The sequence below is a fragment of the Panthera leo genome, chromosome F3 (assembly GCF_018350215.1).
Source record: "Panthera leo isolate Ple1 chromosome F3, P.leo_Ple1_pat1.1, whole genome shotgun sequence".
Classification (NCBI taxonomy): Eukaryota; Metazoa; Chordata; class Mammalia; order Carnivora; family Felidae; genus Panthera; species Panthera leo.
Window position 1 is genome coordinate 27,620,105 of NC_056696.1, and position 20,635 is coordinate 27,640,739.

The following is a 20,635-nucleotide window of genomic DNA, read 5'->3' on the forward strand; positions in this document are numbered from 1 at the left end:
AGCGGACAAGGCAAAATCATAGATACAAACTATGGCCTCTTGACTTCACGCTCTTTTACATAGTTTGTATTTTCCTCTTTTTGTTGCATTCTGGGTAATTGCTTCAGCTCTATGTTCAAGTGTATAAATTCTCTTTTTTTAAATTTTTTTTAACATTTATTTTTTAAGAGGCAGAGAGAGAGCATGACCAGGGGAAGGGCAGAGAGAGAGGGAGTCACAGAATCTGAAGCAGGCTTCAAGCTCTGAGCTGTCAGCACACAGCCTGACAGGGGGCTCGAACTCATAAGCAGTGAGATCATGACCTGAGCTGAAGTCGGACGCTTAACTGACTGAGCCATCCAGGCGCTCCTATAAATTCTCTCTTAATCTCTACCTAATTTACAGGTTTAACTGGTTAAGATATTAATTTCAGTGATTATATTTTAATTATTAAAAGTCCTAATTGGTTATTTTAAAAAGTCAATTTTGATCGTTTCTTCTTTGTTCATGGTTTTGATATTCTTCTATGTCTTTAGCCATACTAAGCATATTGTTTTATTTTGTATCTAATTAATTTTGCATATTTTATGCTGCATCTTACTGTTTTGTAGTTGAGAGGTTTTCAGGATTTCTTCCTAATCATCCATATTGTAAGAAAAAGAACTATTTACCTATTTTCAAATCTCCAACTGAAAAGGCAAAATGAATCTCAAATTTCTTATTAAAGCCAAGCATTTCCACTGCAAAGTTGTTTATCTTATTATCCTTCTGATCAAAAACAATATAGAACTTTTTGGTTCTTTCTTGGTTCACTGTGCACTTAATGATTCAGTAATTTTTTCGTGATGCTTCTAGATCAAAAGATACATATAACACTTCTGTTTTATTAACAACTTAAATATTTATGCCCTAACCAGTAAAAAGCCATATGAAAAAACAGTATACACAAATACATACACAATATATAATGAAAGAATGTGAGACAAGGTCAACTATAAATTACTTGGCTGATTAAAAATCTTAGGTAACTTGTAAGACCCAAAAGCCAGAAAATCGTAAGTATATGAATGATCAACTTTTACTGTTAAAAGACTGATACACGAATTTGCTATCTGTTTACCATCCTTAGCCACAAATGTCAATACATAAATTTTGTAATTATTTACATCTTTCATCATATGGATATTAAAAATGAAAGTAGTCCAAAAAATGGAAAGAAAGAAGAACTGTTACTTCCTGCATGCCAGCAATGTCATGAAACAAATGCCTCCCCATCTGGCAAACTCCTCACTCATTTTACAAGGCTAACCTCAAATATTATTTTCTACATAAAGTCTTTCTTGCCTAACAACTCTCAGCTACAACTTGAAACTCCCGCTACAGGGCTCTCATTAGACCACAAACATGCATACAAAGCACACTGAACATATAATTCTTTGTTTATATGTTTGTTTCATTAACCGTGAGCTCTCTAAGGCCAATGCTTCTCTCTTGAGAGCAAAAAAAAATCTTCATGTTTTAATGGTGAGCAGTTTTCTAATAGCTTTTTCAGATATACTTTACACAGCATAGAATTCATCGATGGTAAGCATAGTTTGGTGATTTTTAGTAAATCTGTGGAGTTGCACAATCATCAACACCATTCAATTTTAGAACATTTCCAACATCCCATACACTTCTGTCATGGCCACTGGCTGTCATTCCTCATTCCCACCCCTAGCCCCAAGTAACCACTAATCTGCTTTCTGTTTCTATAAACTTGTCTTTTCTGAAGGAAATTCCTTTACTTTTATAAAGGAATCATACGATGTGTTGTCTTTTGCATCTGTCTGGATTCTTAACATAATGACTTTGATGTTCATCCACAGGAGTTTGTTCTTTTTATTGTGAATTATATTTTGTTGGGTGGATATACCACATTTTGTTTAAATATGCATGTTGATGGACAATTGTTTCTATTTTTTTACTATATAAATTATGCTATTAATATTCACATATAAATTTTTGTGTGGACTATCATCATCATCTTTATATTATAAGAGCTTGCATACAGTAGGCTCAATCAATGTTTGTTGACTGAGTGAATGAATGAATATGTAGGAAAAACTCTCTAGTAATCCAAGTGCCTATAGAGAAATAGAGGAATAATAAATGCCAGGGGTATTTTGCAGTTTTTGAACCAGTGATTCTCTTCCTTAAGGGGAAATGGAAGAGCACATAAAGGAAAATCCTTGTTTGGAAGTAGGGGAGTATAAAGCATATTTCAAAAAAGAATTCAATATTACCATAGTTACAGTGTTATACTTAGAAAAAGGGTTTAATACTTATCAATAGGTTTAAAAAGGATGAGAAACACTGCTTTTGACAAGTGTCCAAATCTATTTTTCAATGACACCACAGTTTTCTAGAGTCAGGGCTCCAAAAAGTTCAAATATATGGGACAGCACAGAATTTGGGAAAAGGTATATATGTACACAAAAATGTACTTTGGCCTATGAATTAAACTCTACAAATATACTTAAGAAATAAAAATGAATATTTCTAAGTAATTTTATGAATACTGATAAAAATAGCCTATCTTGGCAATAAATTCCAATCTCTACACATTCCAGTAAATCCAGTGACTGAATGAGAACAGATTATTTTAAGAATACATGCTTAATGCCATAAGCTCTCAGATAATAAAATATTTGATAAAAATTTCCAATAACCATTCAAAACTTTCAAAGCACCTATATGTCCCTTAAAGACATTAGGGACATTAGGGTTAACGAGATCTTATTTTTATTTATTTATTTATTTATTTGTTTGTTTGTTTGTTTATTTTGAAAGATAGAGAGTACAGAGTACATCTGAGCTGTCAGAGCAGAGTCCAATGTGGGCTTGATTTCGCGAACCATGAGATCATGACTTGAGGTGAAATCAAGAGTTGGACGCTCAACGGACTGAGCTACCCAGGGACCCCAACAAGGTATTTTTTTTAGTTTTCACCAGATTTATATATATTTTACTTTTAGAGAAAAGTTATTTCAGAACTATAAACTATCTTAATAACAAAGCTATTATAGTTATGCAACTCAAGAATAATTGTTGATAAAACAACGTTAGTGTTTTAGAATACTTTGATTTTTTTGTATACTTATCTTGCAATGTTATGATCTTGCTAATTCAATTTATGGATGTCAGTATTATTTGAAATACAAAATTTGTAAGACGGCTGACCCATCCTAGATGATTCAGGGTAGTTAATTGTTATATTACATGACATTTTTGTGCTTTTATCTGGAATTCTTATTACCTGAGATTGTTACACCTCAAATACTGAAGTCTAAAATTTCCATGTGTGGGTAAAACAACTCCAGCCTCAGCAGACTATCTGTTATACTCCTCAATCCCAAATATGTCATGTACTTTGATTTCACAATGCATCTGGATAGGTGTTTCCCTGGAACACTGCACTCCAACTCCTCTCCGACTGTTATCCTCAATATGCTACTCCAAGAGCATGTGGAGATGCCTACGCATTTTCAAGGATGCAATTTAAATTTTACTTCTTGTGTAGGCTTTTCCTCAATCCCTCTCTTTTCCTCTAAGCAAAGTCAATGGTTCTTCATGTCACTTTCCACAGTACTTTGCAAAATTTGAAAATACCAAGTATCATATTGTACATAAAAGAAATAGTACAGTTGACCAATACACACAACAGCTATTCTACTATTCCATTCTACTATTTCTTCTCATGTATTTTTTAATTTTTATTTTAAAGTTTATTTATTTTCAGAGAGACAGAGACAGCATGAGTGGTGGAGGGGCAGAGAGAGAGGGAGAGTGAGAATCCCAAGCAGGTTCCACGCTGCCAGCGCTGAGTCCGATGCAGGGCTTGAACTCACGAAACCATGAGATCATGACCTGAGGTGAAATCAAGAGTCAGATGCTTAACGGACTGAGCTACCCAGGTGCCCATATATATTTTTTAAATACCCGAGATGACCCCTCGTATTTTAATTCCCTGACCCATGTGTAGAGTTGCAACCCACAGTTTAAAAAAAACATTACTTTTGATGACAATCGGCTTTTTTATTAAGATGCCATCCGGCAACTGTGTTACTCCATGACCATGGACATTGCCCATCTTCTCAGTCTTAGAAAGAAAGAAATGATATGACAGAAGAGAAGGACAGTGGATATGTGGATAGTACATAAATAATTTCCAACTTCTCCCCACCTCCCCATTCTTTAATAGCTCTGAAGTAAATGATTCTGTTGAAATGAACTTAAGAGAATCATGATGTAGGAAAAAATAATAGGACAATGGGAATTTTAAACAATATCACAGACCCATGATCACGCTAATTAATATATACTTAATCCATGTCTTTACACATATGCAAGCAAACACATACACACATATCAGTCATTAAGCCATAACTTAGCTATGTGGGTACTAGATACATATGATCACTTGTAAAATGAATATTTACTATTTCAGTGAAAGACATACTTATGTTTTATTACACACATTCAGTGGCATAATAATATACAATGCTTCAAATTCAGTAAGAATAAAGAAAAATAGACCTAATAGGATTACAGGAATAACTGTAATAGGAATAGTTCTGAGTAACTATTATCCAATTGGTCTTGCATATATATGAAGCCTGAAAATATTCTATAGCCAAGAAATAAATCTGTTTCTAATGCCATAATTTTCATACTTCTGAATAACACTACTGTAATTTCATTCCTTCCCTCCTACCTTTCCCACCTCCCTCCCTCTTTTTTGGTAAAGAACAGAAAAGCTCATAAAATTGCTGTGAATTCAGAATAATTGAAGCCAAAAAATTAGGACAGGTCAGAAAAAACAGACTGTTTAGAAACAAAGGAAGAAGCCCTTAGCTATTTAAAACATTCCAACTGGGGCGCCTGGGTAGCTCAGTAGGTTAAGTGTCTGACTCTTGATTTCGGCTCAGGTCATGATTTCATGGTTTCGTGAGTTCAAGCCCTGTGTTGAGCTCTGAGCCGACAGGCGGAGCCTGCTTGGGATGCTCTCTCTCTCTCCTCCCCCTCACCGAGCCCCCCCCCCCCCCCCGGGTCTTATAGCACTCTCTCTCAAAATAAATAAACATTTTTTAAAAAGGCTTGCCTGTTTTAATAATGGAATATTAAAAGCAACAGACACATTCTAACATTTTGTTTTTATGTAGGCACATAAAAACATGGCTTGGAAGGTAAGTATTTTGAATGGAGAGAGAAAGCAAACTGGTTCAAAGAGAAAGGTACTGTAACATGAAGTCATTAATATTACCAATGGAAAAGGATATTACTGATCACCACAAAAAAAGATCTCTGACACTATCGCCTCTAGAATTGATGCCATTTTTAGTACTAAAAGAGACCTAGGAGACTTCAGTAATTAGTAATGTTATCACCAAAAAGGAGCCTTCCTTTAAAAAAACTTCCCTCTCCTCCCACAGTCTAAAAGATTTTATATATTAATATAAATAAAATAAAGAGCAATACAATGACTTACATGACTGACATCAAACTATTGTCAATTGTTTCTAACTCATTACATGTGGAACCCTAGAGGACTGGGAATGAATTTGCTCATCTTACAAGGTACATAGAGGCCTAAGAAGGTTAAATGGTAAACTTCTTCTAAAAAAATAGTAAGGTTCAGAAATCCAAAACATAACTGGTAGGTAACAGAACTGGTATGAAAATAAATATGTACATTTTAGTAGTATTCATTCTATGTTTTGTTTGGCTTTTATAGCATTTTTTGGGGGGTACTTAAAAGCTTCAGTCAAGACTATATCTCACTTGAAAGTGACCATTATTAGCTGACCATTAAATAATCTGTGAGATATAAGTGGTGGAGGTAGGTTTATACACTAAACTCATCCCTGTTATTTTAGTTATTTATAGTTTTTCTGTGTCCTAGTCTCTGAGGATTGCTGTCTATAAGATAATCTGCCACAGAGCAGGTGGCTAAATAAGGAGGAAAATGATACTGTCTAGAACAAGAGCCAAATTCTATTTCTGTCAATCATGTCTTCATATTACCCATCACTTCCTGACCTGGCAAAAAGTCAGTCTGAAGACTATCAATTTGTACCTCCTCTGTGGTGACATCAAGAGACATGCCCTACTGGTCCTGCCAACACACTAGGAAAAAGGAAGTCATTTAATCACAGCCTCCAAACTTTCAATAGTAGAAAGCCTAAAATTATTTTTGAAAAATAATGAAATTTAAGATACCATTTTTCAAACTAGGGTTATAACTCAATATGGAGTCATAAAAGCAATTGTGTGGATCATAAATTGGCATATTATAAGTCAAAGAGAAATAATTATAGAAAACAATATATACTACACATAGTAAGGATATTATTCCATGAAAAAATATTAATTATTTAAATATACTGCATATACACACATATATAGATGCATACAAACATACATAAAATACACATATCTGACTAGGTATGATGGGTCACATGTGTATACAGTTTTTACTACAACTTAACACGCAGTATATATATCTCTTATTAACAGTAGATATTTTTTTTTCTTTGTATACTAACAAGCATTATCTACTCTTTGTGATCTCAATAATCCACATAGAACTGGGCTCAGAGATCTTTCCAAAAAAAATTACAGAAAAAAAAAAAAAGCTAATAAACTTGGCCTTTATATTTTTCATTTACAGGCATAGGTCATATCCTATAGCCTTTTCTCAGTCTAAACACTCTTTCCCCTGCAAATGCCTTCCTCTTAGCTTCCTCTTCCTCATTCTTCATTACATGGCTGCCCTCTCCTTCTCTGTCTACACTGCTAGTTCCTCTTTCACTCCTACTCCTAATTATGGAAATTATCTCTGTTCTTGCACATTGCAATTGTTCTGTACATTTTCCCCTTGCTGAAAATCTATCCACTGCACAGTTTCAAATAATATTGCCATTTTGTCTCTGCATTCTAGGTACTTACAGTGTAGTGCAAAGGACATGCTATGCCCTTTCATGGCTCTGTGTCTCTGCATAAACTGCTCTCTTTGCCTAGGAAGTCTAGCCATAAGGGAGAGGTGAGGAGAACTAAGGCATTTGCTTCCTTTTTTGTTTCTTTTTTGCTAAAAGGCAGTGACTTGCTAAGGAGATTAAACCAGTTAAAAGGAAAATCAACGATGCGTTTATTTACTAATTCTTAGAAGAAATAATTACTGGCGCAAGGTCTTGAGGAGCTAAAATTTAATCAGTAGTTGCAGAGATTTGCCATGGACTAAAGAGGGATATCTTTTCTAAAAAGATTGGAGGGAAATAAATCAGGGTAAGAATGTGAACAAGTATTTTGGGGGAGGGGTGGCCTAGATCTGCATAAGTATTAAACACCAACAGGAGCTGAAGGCCTTTATTTTTATTTGTAAGGAAGGAGTATAGTATAATGAGCATGATGGAGAAGATGGTGGGGTCAGAAAATTCAAGACAATGGAGTTGGGTCCAGAAAAATATTTTGGAGCATGGAAAAGGGCACTGATTAGGACCTGTGGGTAGCTTTGAAGACACAGTTAAGAATGTAACAGTGAATTTACACTGGTTCAAACTTGTTCTGGTATGTGATTTTTTCCCCCAGCTATCCTAAGCACCCAGGGAATAGGCATGGAGAAGGAAAGGCTGGATTGGTTCACAGTTGGAATTTTGCTAGGCAGAAGCAGTACAAAGCAATGAGGGTAAAGGATTTAAAAAGCATAAGGGACAACACGGTTAAGATGACTAACAGAGAGGGAAGTAATTCTGGGAGGGGTCTTGTCAACTGGAATAGATGAAGGAGTCAAGAAACTTGAGCTCTGTGAGACAGAAAAACAGAAGTTAAAGGACTAGGGGAGTAAACATATATAAAAAACAGAATTTTAAAGGGTCAGATATAAATAAATAGAAGTTCTAGTATTTCCTCCTCAACTCCAATAGCATCTTGTAGATGCCACTCTGGAGACAATGCTCTAGAGAGATAGAAATGAGTATTCCATACAATGGAAAGACAAAAGAAATGTAATTAATAAGCAGGAACTGCTTATTTAGCTTATTTAGCTGTAATTTAGCTTTGAGATGATAAAATCAAATTTCTGAGTCTTTAAAGCTTTAGCCTGGACTTGAGCGAAGCTCTACAAAGTACTGGTTCACAAGGAGGTTCCCAAATCCTTGCAACTGCAAAAGAATCTAGGCAATGACCATATTAGGCTTAAATACTGAAGCACCAGATGCATTCCTACCTTAGCTATAGAAAACATCCCTAAATGCAGTATAGGAAGGAAAACAAGCCACCATTTTAAAATAATGATCAGAAGGTTAAATAAACAATGACATGCAGAGTTTCTCTTTCCGTAACAGCAGAAATTCTATTGTATGTTGTACCAAAAAACTACTCACCTGAATAAAATGTGTTGATTTTGGCAAGTTCCTTTTCACAGGTTTGGAAAAATTTTTCTTCAAACTTGGCAAAATACCTCTTTACTGTGTCCTCATCTGTAACTGAAAGCAAGGAAAACATTTAAATTTAATGACCAAAGGTCAATTAAGAAAGCTAGGGAAAGGGTGCCTGGGTAGCTCAGCGGGCTAAGCATCTGACTCTTGATTTCAGCTCATATCTTGATCTCAGGGTCATGAGTTTAAGCCCCTCACTGGACTCCATGTTGGGCGTGAAGCCTATTGGGAAAACACAAACACAAAAACCAAAACAAAAACCAGGCACCTGGGTGGCTCAGTCGGTTAAGCGTCCGACTCTTGATTTCAGCGCAGGCTATGATCCCAAGGTCCCTGGGATTGAGCCCCGAGTTGGGCTCTGCCCTAGCAGGGAACAGAGTCTGCTTGGGATTCTCTCTCCCTCTCTCTCTCTGCCCCTCCCCCACTTGTATAAGCTCTGTCTCTCTTGGTTTTGGCTCAGGTCATGGTCTCACAGTTTCATGAGTTTGAACCCCGCATCAGGCTCCACGCTGGCACTATGGAGCCTGCTTGGGATTCTTTCTCTCTCCCTCTCTCTCTGCTCCTTCCCCACTTGCGCTGTCTCTGTCTCTCTCAAAATAAATAAATAAATAAACTTTAAAACATAAATAAACTTAAAAAAATACGTTAGGGAAATAAAATTTAAACTTACTACTTTCTTAGTATTCAAAATGACAACAATGAATTGTGAACCATATTAAGAAAAGACTACTAAAAGGCCTCTTTATAGGAATGCAGCCATTTTTTAACTGGATGAGACTCTAAATCTCCACTATGATAAATTTACAGTGGTGGAGAAAATAAGTGTTCTAAGACTTGGGGACAGGAAGACACTACTGGAGACAGAGGTGATCAAGGAAGAGTCAAGGTGTTGGGAGTTGAAAATGAATAGGATTCAGCAAAAGTAAATATTTCAGGGAATAAAAAAAGGAACAAAAATGAAGACATGAATATGTAATATGTTCCTGGAAAAAAAAAATGAATCAATTGTTCCTACTATATTAAATTGCTATCAACTCATTTTCACTTAGCTGCACCAGCATAGAAAAATGTAGACTGATGGTTATAAATTAGATATTTTAAGGCTACAGATGCTGGGTATGAACATAAGTGGGTTGAGCAAATGGGTGACTGTGCAAGTATAGTGATAAATGGCAACAGACATCTTCAGGATAAGGAGTGGTATGCATTCTGGCAAGTGAGAGCATATGTCCATCTAGCTAGTTGCTGCCCTGTGGCAATAGGTGGTTAAGGTTGTCAGATCTTCCAATTTTCAGGAGAAGTCATAAAATCTAGATATTTTAAAAACACAGTATAGGCCAATCAATATATGTCTCTGCAGGCTGGATCCACTTTGTGAGTTCTATCATATAGCTATTAATTTACTGAATATCGTAAGTACAGACATATGTAGCTTCAGGAAACCCACCTCCCCAAGCCTAAATGGGTATGTTTCTTGCCCGAGTGAGATTTGACTAGACTCCAGATGCTAATTATAATACAGAACTATCCTATTTCTGGATCTCTCGGGCATCCTAAGCTTAAAATGTCTAGGAAAAAGTATAGATTCTTTTATGTCCCTCAGATGTTTCAAATCTTAGTGCAATCCCCAAAACCCTTAAACAATTCAACTATCCAGGAATAAGAGAAAATGGTATTTCCTTGAGTAATATGCAACACCTACATATATACTATTTCTTTGTATCAGAGATACTTTAAACAAAAACAAAAGTTTAAAGTGAAGTTGTAGGGGTGCCAGAGTGGTTCAGTCAATTAAGCATCCGACTTCAACTCAAGTCATGGTCTCGCAGTTCTTGAGTTCAAACTGTGCATCAGGCTCTGTGCTGACAGCTCAGAGCCTGGAGACTGCTTCAGATTCTGTGTCTCCCTCTTTCTCTGCCCCTCTCGCACGCTGTCTCTCTCAAAAATAAACATTAAAAAATTTTTTTAATTAAAAAAAAATGAAGTTCTAATAAGCATGTCAAATCTATTCATTTAATTTGAGTAATGCAAATGTGAAAAAAAATACCACTACACAAAACCTTGAGTTTTATTTGTATATCTACTTCTTTATTTCTTATGCTTTAGAACTTAATAGATAATGCAGGATTCTACCGATTTTGCAGGGAAGAAAGGATGGCCACTCTTAACTTCCTCATGTAAGCTCAATAATTTAGGTACACTAAAGGCTATAGCTGCCCAAGGCCACTGAGAATTATTTTTTCAAAGTATAAAGCAGGTCAAAGCTTTCTTTCAAGGTGACCTTGAGTTAGAGATGATCCATGGTAACAGATGCTACTCTTATAATAACTTCTAGCTGTAGCTGATTTAAAATAAGAGTTAATTACCTATTTTCTTTTCATTTTTATTTTATTCTTCATTGTATTGTTAGGAAAGAAAACCTAAAACCAAAATATGGGCTTGGTCATACTTACTTTGTTTCCCTATTAACAGAGAGCTTTCATTAACACACATTAACATGAGATGATGGAAATAAAGTTGTTCACCAAAGCGATTTAAATATAGCTTGTTTTAAAAATAATTTTAACATACTAATATTTATATAGAGGTTGCATATTCAGCAACATCAACTATTTAAAATATTACCAAGAACAAAGAAGCCAAAAAACCTAAATAAGCCTCATGTATTAAAGTATGTAACATTCTACTCATGAATCAATCTCATATGAATTCTTCATTTCCTCAACGAGAGAGTGTTTTATCTAAAATACCAGCAGTCTCTTATGTAGATTTCTGGTTCCCATATAACTTAATGCCCACAAATTACAAGAGGGTAAGACAAGCTTACAGCAACACTAAAAAGTAATAGCAAAAAAAGAGAGAAAAGTAATAGCAAAAAGAGGGAAGAATTATACAAAAAAATAGATTTGCATATACAGATACTTTCCCTTTTTGAAAGTTCAAGTTACACCACTTTACTTTTACATAAAAAGACATAACATCAGTACCTGTTTTTGCTAACTGAAAAGAAACCTGAAGAGGATTTCTGCTTTTACAAAAAAATGTTTTTTAAAGTTTTCAGCATTTGTTTTGCAGCAGGCCATTACAAAGGCAGCCAGCACCCTGGGCAGTGAGAGTGACCCCACAAAGCACCTTCCCCGAGAACTGCACTCAGTATCTCAGCATCAAGCCACCATAGCTTTGAACCATGTCAGTGAGCATCTGTGCCTTATCTTGATTTATTTTGTGCATCTGTGACCAAAGTATATCCTAAGGTATCAGAAAAGCATAAGAGAGGGTATTTGGGGGGCCTGGGAACACTAAAAATTGTTTCTATATAAATTAATGGTAACAGTATCTTCACTATACATCATTTTGGCTTATGAAAGGTTTCATAGGAACAGTCTATTTTGGGGGAAACTTGTACACAGAGATTTAAGATTAAGATAAAGGGAGCATCAAATCAGTGAGGAAAGAATGGACTATATAAAAACAGGGTTGAGCCATCCATTTAAATAAACTCCAAATGGAGTTAAAGAAACAATATTAGAAAATAGCAGAAAAAAATTAAATAACCCTACATGGGGAAAGTTACCCTACACACTACACAAAACAGGCCATAAAGAGAATGATTGACATTCTCACATAATGAAAAATCTCCATTCTACAAGATACCAGAAGCAAAGTTAAAAGACAGGGAAAATGTATCTGCAACATTTAAAATAAAGGATTCACATGCAAAATAGACTTTAAAAATTTCTTACAAATCAGTATTACAAGATATTCCATACGAAAAATGGGTACATTAAAGGAATCCATAGAAAAATACAAATGGCCAATGAACAAAAGAAAGGATGCTTAACAGCCCAGATATCAGATGTTACTTCAAAATAATGAAATATAATTTTTCAACCATCATAATGGAATAAATTTTAAAGTATTTTTTCAGCAATGGTAAAGGTAAATGAACTCTTGCTCCCTGTTGGTGAGAATGTAAATTTGCAAATCCATTTAGGAAGGGCCATCAAAATTTTCAGTGTGTTCAATCCCACATGTAAGAAATATTTCTAAAGGAATCTCTGCACAAAAGGATGTGTGCACAGGGATGTTCATGCAACACTGTTTTTAATAGTAATAAAACAAAGTAACATCCAACAAAAGGGGAACAAATAAATTATAATATCATATAACACTATGCAGCCATTTAAAAAAGATAGACATACATCCTGGTTATGTATGAAAATTGTAAGACACTGCTGATGAAAAATTTAAATAAGAGAATATATACAGCATGATCTCATTTATGAAAAAATATGTGCATAAATCAATATTCATATGTACATTCATAGAAAGAAGACTGGAAGAATGCATAACAAACTGTTAATTGTGGTTATTTCATTTGAAAGAGGAGAAGGTATGAAAGGGAATCTCACATTTCACTATCTATATTCTATCTATATACTGAATTCATTACAATGAGATGTAGCCACGAATGATAAATAAATTACATTGTATAAAGAGTATTATTAACTGGAAGGAAAAAAAGTAACATGCGGCATACAAATCTTTAAATTATACATAGTAAAATCTAACCAGCACAGCTAGTTGAAAAAAAGTTAACTGTATCAGAATTTAGATGAAAACAGGATGATTAAGCCCTTCACCTCAGTTATGAGAAGTTGGTGGAATGCTGATTTCTAGAATATCAATTTCTATTATGCTTCCTATAACCTATCTGCTGAATAATGTTAGAAATTAATAATCCTAAACTGAAGAAACAGAATTTTAGCGTTCAGAAATCAACTAGCCAGTTTCCCGTTTTAGAGTTGAGAAAATACAGGTGTAGAGAACCTAGATAACACGAGGTTTTTTCCCCCTCCAGTAACAATGTAAATTTTACAGAAACTCACTATATTTTCTTATTATAAAATAAAGAATATAAAAGTGACATCTATTTGTTACTGAAATGTTATGCACTGAACTGTGCAGCCACCCTCTCCTAAAATTTAAATGTTGAATCCCTAATCCCCAGTGTGATTGTATTTAAAGTTTATTTATTTTGAGAGAGAGCGCACAAGCAGGGGAAGGGCAGAAAACAAAAGAATCCCAAGCAGGCTCCACACTGTCAGCACAGAGCCCAACGTAGGGCTCGAACTCACAAACTGTGAGATCCTGACCCAAGCCAAAATCAAGAGTCAGACACTTAACCAACTGAGCCACCCAGGTACCTCCTCGATGTGACTGTATTCAGAGGCAGGGCCTCTGAAGAGGTTAATTAAGATGAAATGACATCATAAGGATGGCCTTATTCCAAAAGGGCTGGTGTCCTTATGAGAAGAGAAAGAGACATCAGAAATACCCCTGTATGTGGACACCGAGGAAAGGCAGGTGAAAAGTAGCCAGAAAAGGCCCTCTGCGAGCCATACTAGAAGAGCTTGCACCTGATCTTGCATTTTAATCCTCCAAAACTGTGAGATCATAAAGTTCTACTGATTAAGCCACACAGTCTATGGTATTCTGTTATGACAGCCCAAGCACACTAATACAATGAATTTAACATGTCCTTAATTCAGTAATTAATCTCAAAAGATTAAGCCTACTTTTAAAAAAGGTAGCATAAATAACTACAAATCTTAACAACACATATCAACAATTCTAAGATTAGCATCAACAGGAAAAATCCCTGGAAGACAAAGGGGTGAAAAAAATCCAGAATTGGTCAAGAATGATTCAGAGAACACTGCTGTAGAGAACCCTTTGCTCTGAATTAAATAAATATTAAGTCAGCTATACTAAAGAGACAGGGAGAGAAAATGAGGGACAGATTTCTTTGTCATTCTATTATGGTCAAAATTTTACCTCAAATTTGGAGATGACAGAAAATTTTTTTCTCATCCACCCCCAAATTAGGAAATTAATAGCAAATGACTCTAAGAGAACTAATCAAGGTAAAACATCCCGACTGCATAGCAACCACCATCAAGTGCTTTTTGCTGCAACTGTCAGGAATATTTTTCTTTTTATACGAGACTTGTCATTCTACTTTCACATGCAGTCTCTCAAAAATCTACTTCTTAAAACCATTATTAATTTCTTCAAATATCTTATATGTTCCATTCAACTTTTTTTTTTTTAATTTTTTTTTTTTAACGTTTTATTTATTTTTGAGACAGAGCATGAACAGGGGAGGGTCAGAGAGAGGGAGACACAGAATCTGAAACAGGCTCCAGGCTCTGAGCTGTCAGCACAGAGCCCGACGCGGGGCTCGAACTCACGGATCGTGAGATCATGACCTGAGCCGAAGTCGGCTGCTTAACCGACTGAGCCACCCAGGCCCCCCCGTTCAACTTTTTATTACAACTTTCCATGTTCTTAATTTCCAGCTCTATGATACTGAAGGGAGGGATTTTTTTTTTTTTTTATCTTTTTAGATCTTATGTCCAACATAATGTCTGGTAGACAGTATGTGCTTCATACATTATTTTTTGAAACTGCTAATGTTGAAATGATGTTAATAATGTTTGCAAAAAATTATGATGTATTTATTAAGTTTTAAAAAATGAAACTCCAGGGGCACATGGGTGGCTCAGTTGATTAAGCGTCTGACTCTTGAATTTGGCTCATGTCATGATCTCATGGTTTATGAGATCGAGCCCTGCATCAGGCTTCACCCTAACAGGGTGGAGCCTGCTTGGGATTCTCTCTCCCTCTCTCTCTCTCTCTCTGCCTCTCTCCCAGTCACATACTCCCTCTCTTTCTTTCTCTCTCAAAAAAATAAGCACTAAAAAAAATGAAACTCCAATAATTGGATATTCATGCACAAAAGAATTAAGTTGCATCCCAACCTCATGCCATATATGAAACAGCTAAATGAATCAAAGACCTAAATGTAAAAGCTAAAACTATAAAACTTTCAAAAAAAAACAGGCATAAATCTTCATGACCTTAGATGACACAATGGTTTCTTAGATATGACATAAAAAGCAGTAGGGATGAAAGAAAAAGTTGATAAATTGGACTTCATCAAAATTAAAAACTTATGTGTTTGAAAGAACACTATGAAGAAAGTAAAAGAACCCCCACAGAATGGGAGAAAATATCTACAAACCACATATCAGATAAGGTCTAGTATCCAGAATATATAAAGAACTCTTAGGATTCAACAATAAAAAGACAGATAACCCAATTAAAAAATGGGCAAAGGATCTGAATAAATATTTCTCCAGAAAAATATACAAATGGCCAATGGCATATGAAAACATTTCAACATCAACAATCATTAGGGAAATGCAAATCAAAACCACAATGCCACTTCATATCCACTAGGATGGCTATGATTAAAAAAGAGAGAGACAGACAAACAGACAATAACGAATACTGACACGAATGAAGAGACATTCGCACCTTCATACATTGCTGGTGGGAATGTCAAAATGGTGCAAGCACTTTGGAAAACAGTTTGGCAGTTCCTCAAAAAACTAAATATACAATTACCATATGATCTAGCAATTCCACTTCTAGATACATACCCAAGGGAAGCGAAAACATGTTTACACAAAAACTTATACACAAATGTCTACAGCAGCATTATTTGTAATAGCCAAAAAGTGAAAACAATCCAAGTGTCAATATATCAACTGATTAATGTATAAACCAAATATGGTCTACCCATATAATGGAGTATTATTCAGCCATAAGAATGAATGAAGTACTATTACATGCTACAGCATGGATAAATCTTGAAAACGTTATGCAAAGGGAAGAAGCCAGGCACTAAAAACCACACATTCCATTTACATGAAATGTCCAGAGCAGACAAATTCACAGAAGCAGAAAGTAAATTAGTGGTTGGCATGGGCTGTGGGGGGGGGGGGGGGGAGGAGGAGGGGATGAGGAGTGATGAAATGTTCTGGAATTAGACAGTAGGGACAGTTGTAGAAATTTGTGAATGTATTAGAAATTACTAAATTATATACTTTTAAAGGGTAAATTTTGTAGTATCTGAATTATATCTCAATAAAATACATTTTAGCTCCAAATGCACTGATAAATTAAAACATTCATTTACTTATTCAACAAATAATGATTGTGCCTATTAGATGCTAGGCTCTGTGCTAAATGATGGGGATATATAAGTAATGATGAACAAGATGGATGTGACTCCTGTCCCTTAAAGACTGTGCATTCAAGTGACTGAGGCAGAAAGAAACTCACACAAATAAAAAAAAGAATTACAAACTGAAAAGTGCTGTGAAGGCAACAGGGTATAAGAAGGGAGGTAGGTACTGGGATGTTTAGCTATCCTTCAGGCAGGGTAAGAGATGGTCAGCAAAGATCTCATCTTAGGAGATGACATTTAATCTGAAACCTGAACCTAAAGGACGAGAAAGAACAAGAGAAGAGCAAAATAGTTCCCAAGAGTGGTAATAACAGATTAGGAAAGGAGCTGGGGTGCTTGAGAACCTGAAAGGCAGGTTACTATGGAACTGAACAGCAGGTAGTGATAGATAGGAGGTTAAGATTAGGGCGGTAGGCAAAGGCCTTTACACATGGGAAGGCCATGTCATAGAGTTTGAATTTTATTCTAAGTGCAATGGAAAATATTGAAGGGTTTTAAGCAGGAATCTAAAAAGTAGAATTAGTTTACTTTCACTAAATGATTATTTAAAATAGCATTTCCCAGGACATTAGGTATGAGATGAATGGAGAAGAATTCCAAGGAATTCAAGTAAGTTTGGGAAGTATGAGTGCAAACAGAAGTCAACTGATCTTTTTAAGGTAATAGTTCTCAACTGGGGATGGTTTTGCCTCCCAGGAGTTATTTGGCAACGTCTGGAGACATTTTGGGTTGTCACAACAGGAAGGGTATTGCTAGAATATAATGGATAGAGGACAGGGATGCTGCTAAACATCCTACAAGGGCCAGGACTTCATCCTCTCTCTCCCCTCCTTCTCAACAAAGAATTATCCAGTCCAAAGTGTCAACAGTGCCACAGCTGGAAAACTCTGCTTTAAGGGTAAAGAAGCATTACTATGCTAATAAGCATTGTTATTATTCTATGAGAAGGAGATATAGTATATTGTGTTTCTCAAAGTTATTTATAAGAATATAATCTTTCTTTGGGGTGGAGGGGGAATGGCAGGGGAAAGATGAGAAAGGGGGTGTAGAGTATCTAGCAAAACTTCCAAGAACATTACTCTGTGGAACACTAGTTGGAGAGGCACTAACTTTAATATCACCTCTTTATATTTTTATTATATTCCATATCCAATAGTTGCTATGACTTCTTAGCCTCTCAAAAACTACTCATAAATGAAAGAGCTGATGAATAAAAATTAACATGTGACTGGGTTCCATCACATATAGGAAGAATATTTAGCACTACTGATTTCATGTTTTTAAGGAGAAAAGGTGTTTTTTTTTTAAGTGTGATTTACAAATTAGGAATAAATAACTTGAAATTCTATTTTTTCTCAAATGCTACTTCATCAACAGATGGGTGAATTATATAAAGCATATGGCTAAGAAGATTTCAAAAATAAAAATGTTACTCTAAAATCACTGGTGTAGTAGAAATAGAACTGGGAGTCATTCATTCAACAAGTATTAAGTCCCTTGTATGTACCAGGCAGGCACCAGGGATACAATAATAAGCAAAATGCATGTAGACTCCACCCTCAGAGATTACACTCTACCTGAGGAAACAGACTTTAATCAAATAATCACACAAATACACAAAACGTAATATGGGTTTTGAAGAAAATGTAAACATGAGAAAAAATAGCAGTGGGATCTATCTAGTCTACAAGGAGTTGCGGGAAGGGAGGTGTGGGAGTTTCTGAAGAAGTGTCACCTCAGATGAAATCTGAAGGATAAGTAGGCATTTAGATACAGCTTAAGTGCTCTAAGCATATAGATGCTGTGGAAGGAGGCATAGTACATTTGAGAAACTAAAGAATATGTGACTGGATGGAATCCAGGGGGCAAGGACAACAATGGTGGCAGTTAAGGCCAAACAGGCAAGCAGGGATCTGATTGGTTAGGATCTTGAAAAATAAAGGGCTAGCCTTTTTCCTATGACCAACGAGACATCTTTGAAGAATTTTAAGCAGAGGAATAATTGTGATCAGATATGCTTTGTAAATAAAGGGATATGGGAGACCACTCAGATGTAGCACAATAGTTACCATGATAGCCTTAACCAGGGTGAAGCCACTGGAGATAAGAAGTGGAGAAATTCAAGAGACAATATTGAAATCAATATGGTTTTAGTGACATATTGGATATGGTTCTATTGTCAATTACCTGCATTACCTTGAATAAGTGAATCTCTGGCTCTTGTTTTCTCTTTGACAAATGAGAGCATTTCATTAGGCAATCTCTAGGTCCCCCTGCAGTTCCAAATTTCCTATTCCATAATTAAAGCTGCTATTTTCTGCAAAACCCAACTACACTGAAGGGTCCTAAGCAAAACTTTATGATCTATTTTGAGGTTCCATCAGATGAGGTTAATTAAAAGTGCTTTTAAAATAGTCATGGTAGAACAACAAAAAATTCTTTTAATTCAGACAGTGACATGTAATTGAGATGAAATTATTGGCACTAACTCTGATACAATCAAAAGTATTTATCACCTCAATGAATATTTACCTAATGTCTGCTAGGCAAAAAAAATAAAAAAATAATAAATGAAATACTGGTAATTCTAACATGAGCGCAACTCAATAGTAAAGCAGGTATTATATGCTAGTGTTTTCAAATGTGTTTTGTCCCTGTAACCTCTAGAAGAATTTTGGAAAACTTTCTTACATATATTTAAGTTATGACAAAAGATTCTGTACACATTTAAATAGTTTAAATGTAATTTTTGGTGCACTGTAATTATTTACAGTTTAAAACAAAATGACAGTTTCTTTTTTTTTTTTTTTTTAATGTTTTATTTTTGAGAAAGAGAGAGAAAGAGCACAAGCGGGGCAGGCCCAGAGAGAGAAGGGAACAGAGAATCCAAAGCAGGCTTCACTGACAGCAGAGAGCCCCATGCGGGGCTTGAACCCCTGAGCCGAAGTCATACGCTTACTCCACTGAGCCACCCAGATGTCCCTGCACCTATTTATTTTACAAACATCTGGTGATTGACTAGAGACATGGTACAAAATTCGGTCCAGAGAAATTATTAATGTCCCTCATCATGTTTGTGTATGCCTGCACATTATTATACTTCTCTGTGGAGTCAAAAGAACTTTTTTATGTGTTGATGTGCTTCCCAATGAAAGCCTCAAAATACTCTGTTCATTTTGTGCTGGATTTCGTCATGAAAAAAATAGTTAAGAGGGCATTAGTAAATTTGTAGATCACATGCTTGTTGTGACAATGAAGTGGGCACAATCCATATGAAATACTAAGTATGGACTTTTCTTTGGGGTAATCAGAGACTAAGTAATTTAGGCCAACTTTCTCAGGGAGAACAACTAATGTTGCCAACCAAAACCAGAGCTCAACTTGGAGGAGGTCATCAAGAGGACATAACCTCTGATTGACCTAGTAACTGGCGAGGGTGACCGTCATCCCCCCCCGGTTGTCCTAGAAATGTACACTCTGCCTGCTGTTCCCAGAGTGGTCATCCTGTTCAAGGGTGCAGCATGGAGGGCAATATGCTGTTGAGACCCCCTGGACGGTAGATGGGACTGAACGCAGTTAAGGCTTTCATATCCACTTTTAGGATTCTGGCGGGTGATCCAGAGATCCTTCTCGCTGATGCCAAGATAAACCTTGTGGATAAGTCCCCTTGCTGGTTAAACCTGCCACCTCCCAATGCGGAGCGGCCTGCCTTTTTCTTCGTCTCTCCCTGCCCTTCGTGTCTAGCGCCCAGTTTGCGAACCAACAGAAACCCAGAGGTAAGCCTGGCATTTGGGGCTGAATTTTAGTGAAAACATCATCATCCTCTACCTCTCCTTAGTTTCCCATCTGCTTCTCAGTGAAAGGGCGGGCCTACGCCAGCCGACTCCATCTTGTTCTGTGTCCTCCAAAATGACACTGTTTCTAATGTGGCTAATGGAATTTAAATGCCATCACAATATGGTAACTACTATCATTCATTATTAAATATACACACAACAAGCTCTTCTTTAACAGTTGGAAATTTTATATCATTTTGGGTTTTTTTTTCCCATTTTGTTTTCTTGAATTTGCATTTCTACTC

General features: G+C 35.9%; 1 protein-coding gene across 5 annotated transcripts in view; it reads right to left on the reverse strand.

Moving 5' to 3' along the window:
* The window catches only part of XPR1 (xenotropic and polytropic retrovirus receptor 1), a 215,134-nt gene that overhangs the window by 72,961 nt on the left and 121,538 nt on the right, over positions 1–20,635 (reverse strand). For all 5 annotated transcript variants that reach the window (XM_042925575.1, XM_042925577.1, XM_042925578.1 and 2 more), the window contains one exon: positions 8,403–8,504. In XM_042925575.1, the coding sequence (XP_042781509.1) occupies positions 8,403–8,504 (102 nt within the window). The remainder of the gene's footprint in view (positions 1–8,402; positions 8,505–20,635) is intronic.